Below are 15,905 nucleotides of genomic sequence, written 5' to 3'. Positions count from 1 at the left end.
GAAGAAAATAAATTCTTTCTTGTGTGAAAGGGGCACGCAGTAGCACAGTTGGTTGAGGCACTATGTTATAAGCCGGAAGATCGCAGGTTCGATTCCCGATTAAGTAACTGAATTTTTCACTTGACCTAGTCCTTCCAGCCGCACTATGATCCTGGAGGTCGACTCAGCCTCTAGAAACGTGTACTAGGAATCTTCCTTGGGGTAAAGGACGGCTGACGCGTAAGGCTGACAACCTTACCGCCATTTTTGAGCCGATTGTCTAGATAATGTGGGACCCTGAACATCTCACAACCCTATGAGCCTCCATGGCGTCCTACAGGGACAGCTTTACGTTCAGCTGCAGAAGCAGACACAGCGTTTACACGGAATAGAGCGGATGCGAACAGCGAAACAAATACAGAGTTACAGACCTGGAGGAAGAAGAGGTATCGGGAAACCAAGACATACGGAGCAGGTTGAAGGTCTTGATACACATATCTTGATGATGGTGATGATGTCTTACATGCGCTGTGTGAAGTCATTACTCATGCAAAAAATGAAACGGCTGTGATGAATTTAGTATTGTTTAAAAGTCTCTCTACTTTGCTCCCCATCACTGACTCAGAATAGACTGTTGAATGAAATTACACTTTACTTCTCTACTGGTTGAGAAAACTGGGGATGACTGTATTTGCTGTCAGAGGAAGGTTTCCATGCATAATGCGCTGCCACACTAGTTTCAGGCACGAGCGGGACGGTATGCTCCAATGACGTCCATATACATATGCTTGCCAATTCTGACCTTCATGCTCATTTATTCAAATACAAATCCATTCTTACAAAATCTATTTCTACACAAGAGCCAATGCAGAGAGCTCGAAATTATTTTTATGTTTCTATTTAAATATTTGCTACACAAAATAAATTTTCGAATAAAATTTTAGACTTTAATGAGGTCTACATTACGTATTACATATCAGGATTTGTGCAGTGAGATTTTGGAAAATCTCTTAAAGATCAATTTGATCGTAACGTTGGATAGACGTACTGGATCAATATGAAGGGAAACAAACTACAGGTGGCCGGGTACAATGCACGTAGATTTAACAAAAAGTAATCGTATTATAGAAGTCAGATTTGTTTTTAGGAAGAAAATAGACTCACGGAAGTGAGGACCAACGTAAACGAGAACTGTGAGAGAGATAAATGATTGAACAGGCTCAGATATTTTGTTTCATTAGCGTTGATATTTCGATCTATCGCAGTGGGTAGTCAGTGACTTCATTCCTACTCCTGTCGCCCTCTGTCTGAGGAAAGAACATGTTTGCGGATATTCGAGGTCAGATTCCTGGAGCAAAGAGATATGAAGTAGGGAGAGGAAGACGAAGAAAAGTTACACAATCACATAGTATTTAGAATGATACTATGAAGGGAAATGAGGTGGGTATACTGTGTAGCATGCACGTAGGAAACATTTTCATCATGGCGACTCAAGGGAGGAGATTGCCTGCGAGACATAGACACAGACAAGGAGATGTTACTAAATGGATTAAAGAGGCATGACTGTGTGTACTTCATTCTCAACGCAGAGTCTGACTGCAGACTGGTTATGAAAGTTAGTAAGATATATTTGATCTATGTATTCGTGGTTTTCTGAAGGACGCTGTCAGTCCACGTAGCGTCGAACGGTGGCATGATGGAGAATGATGAATGGTAAGGGATGTGGAAGGAAGCGATCTTGTCCTAACATGAGGTACAATGCCAGCAGTTGTCTGAAGGACTGAAGAATCCAAATCCTGGGCCTGGATAGTCAGTGTTTAGCCCAGATTAGATCCAAGTACCTCCCAACTGTAGCACAAAACCAATGTCGCTTGAACAGACTTGTTCGGTGTAAAATATGTTCTCAGTTCCAAACATTCTGACAGAAAAACAAATTCACTTAAAGACCACGATCTCACAGCCCACTATCCGATGTGTGGAGTGAGGTCAGTGGGAAAAAAAACGCAGTTCCGAAACCTAGCGCAATGTCAAGATTAATTAACTGAGATTACGCCAGACTGAAGAGCGCAGCTCTGACAGAGCCAAGGACATCGATAGCTTCCTCTTTCTCTGTCTCTCTGTCTATCTCCTTCCTAATTAATTTTTCTTACTTTACTCCTTTCTTTTGCCTGTCCTTCCTTTTTAATTTTTCTTTTATTTTTCCCTTTCCTTCTTCCTTTCTTTCTCCTCTTTCCGTCTTTGTTTTTATTTTCTTATCCTTGCTCCATTAAGCACTTAGCTCTTGTCTTTAGTTTTTGTCTTTTTCTCATTTTTCTTCTTTTCCTCTTTCATCCGAGGCCGAAGCTGTAAAGTATTGAGTTTCTGTGTGGACTGTACCCTTTATTGCATACACACGGTTTTGTGTTGCTTACTGGTTGGATCACCGCATTTTATTCTAAGAAATAATAATAATAACAGTAAGAAACAAGTCACTTTCCTTGTCAATAGTAAAGTTATTTTCATTAAATTATAAAAGGGCTTCCCAAGTATGTGATCTCACCGAACATGGCATGCCACGCTCAGCGTGTCTTCCTCTCTCGTAGCCGGAGGTTCGGGTTCAACTTATCTTGCAAATATCTTCGTGGATATGCTTGTAAATTATGAATGAACGAAAGGATAGCGTGATGGGAAGGCAGCACCTGTACATGGGTCTTCTCCGAAACGGCTGAACTGAATCTGACTCAGCTATACGACTATATGTGAGGTCTGTTTAACCAGAGAGACCAGAGGTGTGTCACTTCTGAACTGGTCTTCTTGAACTGCAACCCAAACAGAGATTTACCGATTTTAGTAAAATGGGCCCTGGTCACAGTTGCCGCACACTCGAAGGCATGAAATGTTTTCGCCCGCTAAAACACTGGGATTGCGGGTTCGAATCCCACTCGAGGCATGGGTGTCTGTTCGCGTTTATTCTGTGTTTTTGTGTCCTATGTAGGTAGCGGCCTTGATCACCCGTCAAAACAGTCTTGCCAAGTGTATAAAATACATAATACCAGATGAATTCTAATGGGAACAGGCCAGAACGCTTTACACGAAAGGAGGAGGAGGAGACAGAATAATAAAAATATGAAAGACTTATTGTACATGGCAATAAAGATAGTTATATCCATTTTATTAAGAACTGCACATTATTATTATTATTATTATTATTATTATTATTATTATTATGGCTCTACATCCCCTTTGTTGGGCCTTGACGGCTTTTTCATTTTCTTGATCCTATACACAGTCGGCAGGACTCCTTGGGCGGGGATCAGCCCTTCCCCAGGCCTCTATCAACACAAAAAACACAAACGCAAAATAAATTGCACACCATACAGACATCCATGACTTGAGTGGAATTCGAAGGCATGATACCAGCGTTCGAGCGGGTGAATACAGTTCATGCCTGAAACCGCGCGGTCACTGTGACTGCAAGAGTGCACATTTTATCTGAAGAACTTCCCAACATTGTATGTACTTTTTTTTTTCCTTGGCATTACAGCCCCAGTGGGCCTAGGCCTACCTCCATGAACTTCTCCGTTCACTTCGGTTTTTCTTGATCTTACACATTCGGTAGGACTCCTTGGGCGGGTGATCAGCTCGTCGCAAGGCCTCTACCTGTACACAAACACAGAAAAACGCACACACACAAACTAAACATCCATGCCCTGAGTGGGATTCGAACCCACGATTCCGGTTTCCAAGCGAGCGAAGACAGTACATGCCGATATGTACTTTACGAAATACATTTCTGAGTCAATTGATTGTGTTTCTTGTGGTGCGATTAATTTCATAATGATGCATTTATATGAGCAATAAATGGCATCACAGTTGCTAATCATGCGTTGAGAAGCTGTGCCCTGCGTCCATGTCTTCTTCCTCTTCTTGCTTTCCACAACTTACCCTATGGGAGTTCTTCACAGATGCGCTTGAAACGTTGTTTGTTTGTTGTGTCTTGTTATTACATCGAATAAGAGGACGAATGAGTATAATAAATTACAAAAACTGTGGAAGGAAACCGTCTAGGGCACAGTCCACCGTACTTGAAACATGCAAATATGCATATACTTAACTTGTTGGACTTTAGGTTTACAACGAAGTTATTATGAAGACTTCGGCCTCCTTGGTCGTGATACAGCGTAGTTTGAGAGAGTCCAGCGTCTCGGAAGAACTGATCGTTCATAAGAAACATCGGACAGTCTTCGAACTAGACGGTGTTAGACAGAATCTCCTCACCAAATTTCTAGATGCAGTCCTTGCTATTTTTAGTCGCTCACCCACATTGATGTCTACTCGTCGCTGATGCAAGTATATTTTTGCAAATTATCACTACTCCGCAGCATTACGGTAACATGGAAGAAACATACCCTTATAAGTTATGTATAAATAGAGCACTAGCAGTTGGAATCAATGATAAACTAAAAATATTAATATGAGGTGTATCGGAAATTTCCCGGACTGTTAGTTTTTAACTACCTCTGTTAAAGGTCAAAGGGGAGGCCAAGGTCACACTTCCGCAAGCCTATTGCATCAGTCTACCATGTGACACCGCGCTGCGAACACGCATTACTTTTACACCAGTGCTTTTTCAACTTTGGGTTTCATTTTGTCTGCGATGGATGACAAAATCGAGCAACGTCTGTGCATCAAGTTCTGCGTGAAGCTCGGTAAATCTGTTACTGAAACCCTTGAAATGCTTCGTGAGGCTTTAGGAGAACTTTCTTAAGCCGGACAGTGGTTTCTGAATGACATTCATGTTTCAAGGCCTGTCGAGTGACAGTTGAAAATGACGAAAGTTCAGGGCGACCAAGCACCAATAAAACGACAGAGAATGTTGAAAAAATCTAGAACTCTTTCACGAAGACCGTTGCTGAACAATCCATGAGGTCACAGACATCGTTGGGATCAGTTATGGAATTTGCCAGGAGGTTTTAACAGAAAATTTGAGCATTAACGGCCCTTTTGAAGCGTGGAAAGAAACGACGGTATCTCTGTATGCGTTCCAAAGGAAAGTGTTTTGAAGGAGATGTCAGCCAAAATTGAGTAAGTTAAGCCAGCATTTTTTTGACACAGTCCAGGAACGTTCCGACAGCACCCTCGTACATAGATCCTGTTTTCTGAGTTCAGAGAAGACCATTCCTTATTAGAAAAAATAGGAATGCAGTTTAGAATTGAAATGCCATCAAACACATACACACCACGAAGGATCGTATTGTTTTGTTGCTGAATACGCTTTGTGTTAGCAGCAGGTGTGTATGGACATAGTTCAGTGAAATATGTCTCTTTGCTGTTCGTGGATATGTGGATTCAAGCAGTCGTATAGGTAGGGAGGCAGGTATACGAGGACAGAGGAATGCTACCTCCCCGTGTGCCTTAACTTCGCGCACATAATGCAAAGAACTGGTAATTAACGACGAGAACATAAGGAATAAACCAGGTATTCATTCCGTAAATGAAAGAGTCGGTGACCGTGGAGAATCGTCGTTAAACCATCTTGACACAGTGGACAATAACAGATTCCCAGAATTTACTCTTCAATAAAACCAAAGTAGAGGGGCTGGACAACAAAAAAATGGAAACACTACAAATACTGGACACATTTCTGTATCACTATGGTGCTGGACCTCGTTATGCCTTCAATACAGCAGCAATACTTCCTGGAATAGACTCGTACAAGATTTTGAACAGTTTCCAGCAGAATTTTATACCATTCTTCTTGAAGAGCAGCTTCAGGTTGTTTAAGAGATATTGATGATTGTAATCTGTTCCTCAATTTAGCCTGCAAAACTGACCAGAGTGGTTCATTGATATTTAAATCTGGTGAATGTGCTGCCCAGGGAAGATGTTGAAGTTCATCTTCATGCTCTTAAAACCATGATTGAGCAGTTCCAGCTGTGTGAATTGGTACATTATCATCTTTTGGAAAACTGAATCCTTGTTCGGAAATAACGATTACCCAACCTGTCCACGCCACTTACTCCCTTGCAGTAATTTGGCCATGAGGGGTAGTAATGGAACCAACAGAATGCTGTACCACGATATTGCTGCCTCAACCATCACAGTACCTTCCCGCGTGTTTCATTGTTTGAACCAGGAATTCCGAATTGTAGGTGGTCTCCAAACGTAAACTCTTCCTGATGCAGGGAACCGCGTGAAGGACGAGTCTTCTGGCCATATCACGCGTGCGTTTGCAGCTGCCTGATGTCCAGGCGTTATGGGTGTGACACCATCCTTTACGCGCTTGAGCATTGCTTTCAGTACTCGGAGGTTTAGCAACTGCAGCCTTACCGGGAGTTCTGGGTTTGTGAGACTCACGCCGGAGAGTTCTTGTTGAAAAAGGGTCTTCAAGTTGAATATTCAGTTTTTCTGTCATCTGTTCTACAGTAGTTCTGTGATTTTTCGAAACTGTTCTTCTCAGTTGAAAGACCTTCTCCTTCTGTTAATATTCTCTTTTCATGATTCGTGTATGCCGACATAAGGTTACAAACTCTTGCTCTTGTTACACGCAATATTGTGGCAGTTTTTGTCACAAGTGCTCCAGCTAAACGCGCACCAATCATCTGTCCTCTTTCAAAATCGAACAAGTCTCCCGTTTTCCGATTCTTTCACATGGACTGTCACTCAGCACAATCATTAATGCACAGACACTGTTTGCTTACACAGAGTGTAAGCAAACAGAAGAACATTCAGTGTTGCCAACTGAAGTTCTCTCAATGTAACTAACACAAACAAACTCTGTTCCCCAATTTCTTAGTGTTTCCATTATTTGAGCCACACTCTGTAAAGGGAGACGCAGGAAGACCACAGTGTACGACCCTTGATCACAAACCAACCCATTCATCAGAACAATTAAGGCTCCACTGTACAGTTACAGGCTGCGCTCTTCATCGGAAGGCTGTTTATATTAATGAGGCTATGTGGGCAATGTTATGAACCATAGACTAACTTGATCGTATAAAGAATTTGAGGCTTTTACAGCGATGAAAATTCTTGTTTATATCTTCAAAGTCATGACACCGTATTCTGGTAGGTGGGTACTAACTTTTCTGAGCAATAAACCGCATTAATCTCTGGAGTAGAAATACCTCTACCAGTTATTTAATTTCGGTGTGAACTTTGGTCACTCACATTAATGGGTGGAACCGGGATGGCTCAGTCGGTATAGCGACGGGCTTCGGCTGGACGGCCGGAATCCGACCCCGTCAAGGGAAAGAGATTTTTCTCTTCTCCACAGCGTCCGGACCGACTCTGGGGTCCACTCAGCCTTCTATCCAGCGGGTACCGGTATTTCTTCCCGGGTGTAAAGCGGCAGAGGCGTGAAGGTGACCATTCACCCCCCTCTAATGCCGATGTCAAGAATAGAGGGGTTACACCTTAACTTAATCATACATCTTAAAGGCGTTATGCTTAATTAAACACAGGGACAATTTTACTTGACATTAAGAAGACATCATTTGTACTGATGTAACTGAGGTTCAAGATTCAAGAGATATTTTCTTTAATTTTGAATTGTTAATATTTGTTTCAACTTATTTACGTTGCACGGACTAGCTTCTGTCTCACCTCCTGGCCATTTTGTTTCTTACAGCGTAGGTGTAGGAGACCCCTTTCCCAGACATTTCCCATGTCACGACACTCAGCCATTTCCGCAGTGCATACTTCAGTTTGGTGCACTACAAGCCTACAGCTACATTACAGCACTTTTCTGAAGTAGAATTTGAGCTTTCGTAAAATGGGTTGATGTGTACTTTGTGCTCCGTGAGTCAAGAAGAGCAAGGTGACACAATTCTGCAGATTCAGCCTTTATTACAGAAGCTCAAAGCGGTACCTTATAACATTCACCCACTCAGTCAAGGAGCTGAACCCTGCTTGAGAAACCGTCTATTGTGCAGCTACTCAAGAACTTCCCAATATTTTATGGAACCCGAAGGTTCATTACCGTGTTCACAAGAGCCCTCCACTGGTCCCTATCCTGAACCAGATCAATCCAATCCATACCACCTCATTCTCTCTCCTTAAGATCCATTTTAATAGTGTTCAACCACCTACGTCTTGTTCTTCCTAGCGGTCTCTTTCCTTCTGGCTTTCCCACTAATCTCCAATATGCATTCCTCTTCTCCCCCATTCGTACTACATGCCCTTCCCATCTAACCCTCCTTGACTTGATCATTAGAATTATACTTGGAGAAGAATACAAATTATGAAGCTCCTCATTATGTAGTTTTATCTAACTTCCCGTCACTTCATTTCTCTTCGGTCCAAATATTCTCAACACCCCGTTCTTAAACACCCTCAGTCTATGTTCTTCCTTTAATATCTGAGACCAAGTTTCATACCCATACATAACCACAGACAATTTTATAGTTTTGTATATTTTAATTTTTATGTTTTCAGACAGCAGACGATAATTAAGGGCACGAAATATCACGCCCCTAATTACATGATATTGTTTTCCATCCGCCTGTTCTTCTTTTTCGCCATCTGTGACCCGACTGCATAGAAAATATGGGAGCCTCGAAGTCTCACAAACCTATGGGCCCTTTCCTTGTGGTCAAAGAACAAGTTTCATTCAAAATGAGTGTTAAAAACGTAATTCTTGCAGACCTCGGACTGGAAACTGATGACCTAACGTGGTACAAGCAGCGGCCTTAGGTCCACCTTGCCCCTTTCCTGACGTCTACTCGTATCCCATGACGAAACCGCAGATAAGTAACATCAACATTCTTCGGTTACCTTCGTGTGTCCTCGTATCCCGTCACGATGCAAATGGAATGGCTCTTAAGGCGGGTTACAAAAGCGGTTCCTGAGTCATAGCAACTTCAGAAGATCACGTGTCAACATAGTCCTCTCCTTGCTGAAGGTTAGAATAACTGCTTGGCAATTCTTTCGCTCACGGGAAGGTATCAGTGTATTGTTGTCTGTTACCATGACGACCATTACGGTACTACTGCTCCTGGTGGCTGCTGCTTCAACCATTGCTTTTTCTCCACCTGAAAGAAATGGCGGACCTGCACTTGGTAATCAACATGATTTTTTCAATTATGATTTATTAGAGTGTCATATATATGTTTGTTAGACACTGTGTGGACTGCTCAGCTCAGAATTCGTGTTCGTAAAACTCGTGTAGCTCTACGTAAGTCGGAAGAGGGCGAGAAGTGAAATTACTTGGTCTTGAAATATAATAATAATAATAATAATAATAATAATAATAATAATAATAAAATTCTTTATTATTTATGTGCTGAGCCAACAGCCGCAAGGCCAATTACAGACACAGCACAGTGTAGATAAAATAATTTACATACTGGACAAACAAAACATAAAATCAAAGACTAATTAAAGGTAAGCATTGGAGGTAAAACACATTAATGCATATACGGAAACAAACTAATAATAATAATAATAATAATAATACACTTCTCAGGTACGTGCTGAGCTCAACAGCCAGTGGCCAGTTGCAGAGTCAGCGCGAATGCAAAAACAATAGCAACAAGAAAACACAAGGACAATACAAATACAAAAAAAAAAAGATCAGTTACGGTTGTTTATATTTAAACGTGAATTTCTAAAAATATCCGTACATTTACAAACTGCATTAGCAGCAGAAACACGTCCAGCGGAAGGACAACCGCTGGAGGAGCAACTGAACATGGTGAAGTTCCGTGTATGTTTCGAGTAGCAATTAATCAAATAATAATAGTAAAAATAAGTTCACCAATGAAGTGACTCGACCCATCGTCACTTTCGATGGATGATCGACATTGTGAAACGAGCCGGAAACAGATGCTACTTATGTGTACCTGTTCACGTAAAATCTTTCTGAAGACCTCCACCAAGAAGTTTCTGACCCTTACTTAGCGACCTACTTCGAAGGTGTCTGGTTAGAGGGTTTGCGTGGGTTTCTCAAGCTGTACACCTGTCCTGGAACAGTACACTGGCACAGGGCACGGTGACCCTCTTCTGAATTCTCACTTGGTTGTCATTTACGTCTATCGGCCTCTAAGCTTCAGGATAAGGGCAGGCGAAAGCGTCTCAACTTTAGCGAAAACCGCCACAATTTCTTCAATACAGATACCAAAATATCAACCTGACTGTTCTGCCTTTTCCTCAGATGCCGTAAGGTGCTCTGCAAAATTGTGTTCAATTTAATTTGATTCATTCCTAATATATTATAGATACGCTGCACGGTCTGAGGCATGAACCGTCTCAAACACTGGGATCATGAGTTCGAATCCCACTTGAGGTAATGTATGTCTCTGTGCGTTTATTCTGTCTTTGTGTTGTCTCGTGTGCAGTTAGCGTCCTTGCGACGAGCTGATCCTCGGTCCAAGGAGTCCTACCGACTGAGTAAAAGATCAAGAAATTGAAAAAGTGGCCAAGGTCCAACGAAGGGCTGTAGAGCCGTAGATAGATACATGTGTACATGTATATACGGGTAAGAAAATTGGTATAAGACAAAAATTCGCATTCCATATATGTTGTTTTTATGATAATTTTGCCTTTGTGCATGATTTTCTTCAGTTTCTACGTGGGCCTATGCCTTGCGTCGTATATTTGTGAGGGAAGCTCACACCCCATTTTGCCTAGGGTCCTCCTCCCCAACGTGGGCACACTCCCCTGTTACCGCAGTCAAACCGAAATTATCCAGATTCCTTGAAGTACTGGCCTATGAGATGTGTATTTCGCTTTTTCAGTTAGAAGTTTTCTTTATAACTATTCAGAGTATTTTTGAATCGAATAACTGCTTCGTGTTTCAGGCACTAATATATTTCGAGAGAAGCTGGAACAAGCGTAGGCCATTAATGCCGGCGATAGCTGCTTTGTATGCATGCTCTGCGTAGTGTTNAGTTTTCTTTATAACTATTCAGAGTATTTTTGAATCGAATAACTGCGTCGTGTTTCAGGCACTAATATATTTCGAGAGAAGCTGGTAACAAGCGTAGGCCATTAATGCCGGCGATATCTGCTTTGTATGCACGCTATGCGTAGTGTGTCTATAGGCTTTAATTGAATGGGCCTTTGATTCTTAATCGTAATTTGTATTCTGATCACAGTTAACAATACTTAATCGGTGACTTCCTAACCAATTGTTTTGTAGTCCAGAAGGAACATATTTAAATCATTTGTAGAGTAATGAACCTTCAGGTTCCATAAAATACTGGGAAGTGCTTGAGTAGCTGCACAATTGGCGGCTCATCAAGAAGGGTTCAGCTCCGTGAGTGAGTCGAAGTTAAGTTAAATCTTATCGTTACATCCTTGTATCCAATTAGGCGTGGAAATTGTATCACTGAATGAATGTTTTTCATAATTGTCACATTATACAATGCATGCTTTTGTCCAGTCTTCTGTTTTCCTCTTCTGGTTGCTAAGCGACCATAATTGGTTTTAAAATGCAAACGAAACCTACAGGCATTGTTCAACGCGAATGCATATTGATAAACATTCCACAAGAAATACACAAATTCTTAATTTCCCCGAAGTTTATTTTAAGAAAACAAGGAAAGACGGGCAACTCCGTTAATTTTATGTTAATAAGCATAGCGTCTAAATACAACCCTATGTAAAATTCTATTAAATCTTGGCGTTAGAATATGTGTATTCATAAGATTTTCATTATAGTTTCTTGGGATGGGGCTGAGACTGAGTCCACTTGCTACTTCCGACATTAATTGACCCATCTTACAGGCCCCGGATGATAGATGATGAGTGTGGAGCATTCGGTGGAATGAGAGTTGGCAGGGGAAATCGAAGTACTCGGAGAAAACCCACCCCCAGTCCCACTTTGTACACCACAAATCCCACATGGCCCGACCCGGGCAGCCGCGGTGGTAAGTCAGTGATTAACCGCCTAAATTATGGCACGTCCTAATGGCATAATGAATAAACTGTTTTACTATTCCAATAAAGTATATTTTCAGCAAAACTTTGGTAAAAGAAAATTGCGGTTTCGACTCTTTCCATCAACCAATAGAATACGAGGTGTTTGACGATTACTCCTACTGGCAAGGTGTCCTGCTTTACTGTTTTTGATTCTCGATGCTGATAGTAACAAGTCGAATATACTTAGAGCATATACAGAATCAGCAAACTTTGCTCAAATTTAAGTCAAGTCCCATGTTAAATCATTAGCTTTGAAGCTTATTCGTTGAAATAATACGAGTAAATTAAAAATCGATCGATTAACCGGATCGATTAGTCGTAATTTATAGCACTGCGAATGGATTCTGTCTGACAGTAATTTCCCCCGTTCCCCTCACAGATAGATTAAGCTTCGCTTTTCTGCGGTGCAAATGATCTTTTTTTTTNTTTTTTTTTTTTTTTAACTTTCGATTAGTACGATGACGCAGTATTTGCCAAGACGTAGGCGTGACGTCATGCACATCGCCGGAATTTCGCTTAGAATCATTGGCGTTCCACTTTAGTTCGTTTTATGGCTTCAGCAAACCTTTAAAAAGAAGAAATAATCCCATAAGGGAATGGTTATTCTTTTTGAGGGGAGGGGATTCACATAGGTGCGCCGGTTCTTTTTTAACTAACACTGTCCTTATGGTTCACGTAAACACCTGTTCCTTTTTTATTATTATTCTTAGTGGGGTGAGACTGCGTCCACTTGGTACTGCGGCCACATCTGGCCTACTGTACCAGCCCCAGATGATAGGTGAGTGTGACTGTGGAGCAACTGGTGGAATGGAGATTGACAGGGGAAACCTAAGTACTCGGAGAAACCTGCCCCAGCGCCACTTTGTCCACAACAATCCCACATGACCTCACCCGGGCTCAAAACCGGGAAGCTGCTGTGGGAAGCCAGCGACTAACCGCTTGAGCTATGATACGGCCACGTACGGCCAACCATCCATGGCTCTACAGCTCTTCTTATTGGACTGTGGCCGCTTTTGCAGTTTCTTAATCCTATACATAACCGGTAGGACTCCTTGGATGGGGGATCAGTCCATCGCAAGGCTTCTACCTACGCACAGAACAAGATAAACAGAATAAACGCACGCAGACATATATGCCTCAAGTGGGATTAGAACCCACGATCCCAGCGTTCGAGCGAGCGAAAATGGTTCATGTCTTAGACTGCACGATCTTTGTGATAGGCCAGTATTTGAAACTAAGAAGAGTAAAAGAATACGGCAACGAGGATATGTTTCATAATGAGAACTTGTGTAAGGAATTCCGCGAAGGAGGTTGAAATGGGCTGAGTGTGCAGCACGTTTATTTACGAAATAGAAATACATACACATCAGTACATAATTCTTATGAAATGAATCCACTGTAGAGAAAGTGTTAAAATTGATATTTAGGATAAAGGCAGACGACGATGGAGACTGTGACGAATCTGCTGTTTGCATAGCAGCAGACAACTGACCGACTGCTTGGGATCAAGCTGCCATCCAGCAGGAATTCGGACAGTTTGTCACCTGCCAAGGATCATTGCTGTACGATTCCAGACTGTTTACGTCGACAGAAATTTGTGCTGCTTAAGTTTCTAACTCGGGTCTCTGGAAAGGAACGGGCCACTTGGGAGACTTAGGAATATCTGGTAGGATAATGCGAGGGTATATCCTAAAGAATTGGTAAGATACGTAAAAATATGGAGTGGACCCTTCGGGTGTAGGGTAGGAACCATTGGCTAAACGTTGTGAACATGCTAATAAGCTTTCGGGATCCATGATAGACAGAGGGCTTCTTGAACAGATGAGTAACTCTCAGCTGCTCAGCCATAACCTTGCTCAATGTAGCTGGATACTGGAGTAAAGGCAATGACGTGATTGAGGGACACGAACAGACAAACCGATAAGTGGTCGATGCTTACCCTTAGGTCGATAAAAGTCACGTCAGTAAATCCGTTAATAAGAGAAAATTGATGATGTTATTGTAGCCAAAAGAAGTCAACCAGTCAAGCCTTCCGAGGTCAGTACAGTCTTGCCATCACGACGACTGACCTGATACTATGGTCTGCGTTATTATGAATTGTTGTTTTGTATTTATGTTTATATTTGATTATATTGGAAGATAATAGAGCCTGGATATTGTAGTCGGCATAGCGACTGGCTACGGGCTGGAGGACCGAGGGATCGGAGTTCGAGTCCGGGTAAGGTTAAGAATTTTCTCTTCTTCACGTCGTCCAGACCGGCTCTGGGGTCCACTAAATCTCCTTTCTAAATACGTGCCGGAAGCCCTTTCCACCGGGGGTAAATTGGCCGTGGCGTGAAGCTGAGCACTTACCTCCAGCTGGTGCCGAGGTTAAGAAAATGTGGATCTATACATCCACCACCCCATACGCCTTCATGGCTGAATGCTTAATTAGTTAAATACAAGGAAAACATTACCTTTACATTGTGAGGTAATAAAAACATATTTCTTTTTTTATTCATGATTTCTTTAACTACGCTCTCTTTATCTGCCTGTCTTATAGAGCGATGTTCGTTCCATAACAAGTGGATGAGACCATCTAACAGAACGTATAATCTTTCATTAATTTGCAACCATGAATTACAGATGTCATTGTTATAATTGGCAGGCTGATTTATATGTATTCACTATATAATATTCATGTAATGTTAGAAATATAACAGCTGTTTACTTCACCGGACACCACTTAAGATGAGGAAATTTCAGGCGAAACTTACATGATGGAGTGAACATTTTATTAAAAGGGCTGAAATATATTGTATGAGACGGTTTCATTAAACTGATGTGTGCGCATTATCGAGGACCGCCTCTGTGGTCTAGTGGTCAGCGTTCCTGGCTACAGATCCAGAGGTCCGGGTTAGATTCCTGGAGCTACCAGATTTTTTTCTGAGAAGTAGTTGGTCTGGAATGGGGTGCACTCAGCCTCGTGAGGATGATTGACGAACTATTTCAGGGAAATAGCGACTCCGGTCTACAAAACCGAAATTAACGGCCGTGGGGATTCGTTGCGCTGACCACCCGACACCCTCTGTCCGTAAAAGTTGGAACTAAACTTCGCCGACAAGCAGCGGTCGGAATAGTTCGCTTGTGGACTAAAATCACGGAGTTTGTTTTCTTTTTTTGTGCGCATTATGGAGAATACGTGATGGCAAGGGCGCCTTTGTTCCTCTTCTTTGATTGGTACTAATTTAATGTGGGCCTGTGCTAATTTGTGAATGGCGAGTTGGAAACGGTGTTGAAGAAAATAGTCGTGCCCATTGCCTAAGTACTCCGAAGTTTCCTGGAACAAGAGATTCGAAGCCAGACAGTCCGGAATATGAAACAGGTCTGCTAGGCCATTTGACCGCCACGTTCACTGGAATGACCCTCAGATACAGGCTCTAGCCGTTGTGACGATGTGAACCGGCTCAGTACAGCGGGATCTCAAGTAGTAAGCGACACATCTCTTCGGATTCCAACACAAACTGCCCATAGAAGACCTTGCACCATACAGAAATTTAATTATTTGTATTTTATAACAATTTAGACGTATTGTAATTCTTAAATAAATGCAGTAAATTGCTTCTTTATTAACTGAGAATTCTTAATGATGTTTTTTCTGGGCGTGTTGTCATACAGTGGAGCTGCGAGGTCAGGAGGCCTGCATTGTAACATGCCGTAACTCGTGAAGCTTCTGAAATAGGGAAGGAAGTGGCTATTTATGTCGTCTGGCTGCACTTCCTCCAAACAGTTAAGGCAAACAAGACACAAAAGGCCTTGAAATCCCAGTCTGAAACTGCCGGTTGGAAAACATGCGTATGTATGTATGTATGCATGGCATTCAGAGATACGTGCAGCCGCAGCTTCATTTAGGTCCTATAGACGTCATCATAATTATATCGAATATAATAATAATAATAATAACAATAATATACGAAACTATAATTTGCCTGTGGTTCTGTATGGCCCATAGAAGACCTTGCACCATACAGAAATTTAATTATTTG

At 41.9% G+C, this 15,905-nt stretch overlaps 1 protein-coding gene across 4 annotated transcripts in view; it reads left to right on the top strand.

Annotated features, from left to right (window-relative positions):
• Positions 1-8,792: 8,792 nt before the first annotated feature.
• Positions 8,793-15,905, top strand: part of LOC111867932 — a 31,929-nt gene continuing 24,816 nt past the window's right edge. For 2 of the 4 annotated variants that reach the window (XM_023858167.2, XM_023858166.2), the window contains exon 1: positions 8,796-9,017. In XM_023858167.2, the coding sequence (XP_023713935.1) occupies positions 8,927-9,017 (91 nt within the window). In that variant the 5' untranslated portion in view covers positions 8,796-8,926. Of the gene's footprint in view, positions 9,018-15,905 lie in introns of all 4 variants that reach the window. The other 2 variants (XM_023858165.2, XM_023858164.2) reach the window with 2 other exon arrangements.

Source organism: Cryptotermes secundus, unplaced genomic scaffold (genome assembly GCF_002891405.2).
Source record: "Cryptotermes secundus unplaced genomic scaffold, Csec_1.0 scaffold267, whole genome shotgun sequence".
Lineage (NCBI taxonomy): Eukaryota > Metazoa > Arthropoda > Insecta > Blattodea > Kalotermitidae > Cryptotermes > Cryptotermes secundus.
Note: the sequence above shows the minus strand (reverse complement) of the source record. Positions and strands in the feature narration are given on the sequence as shown.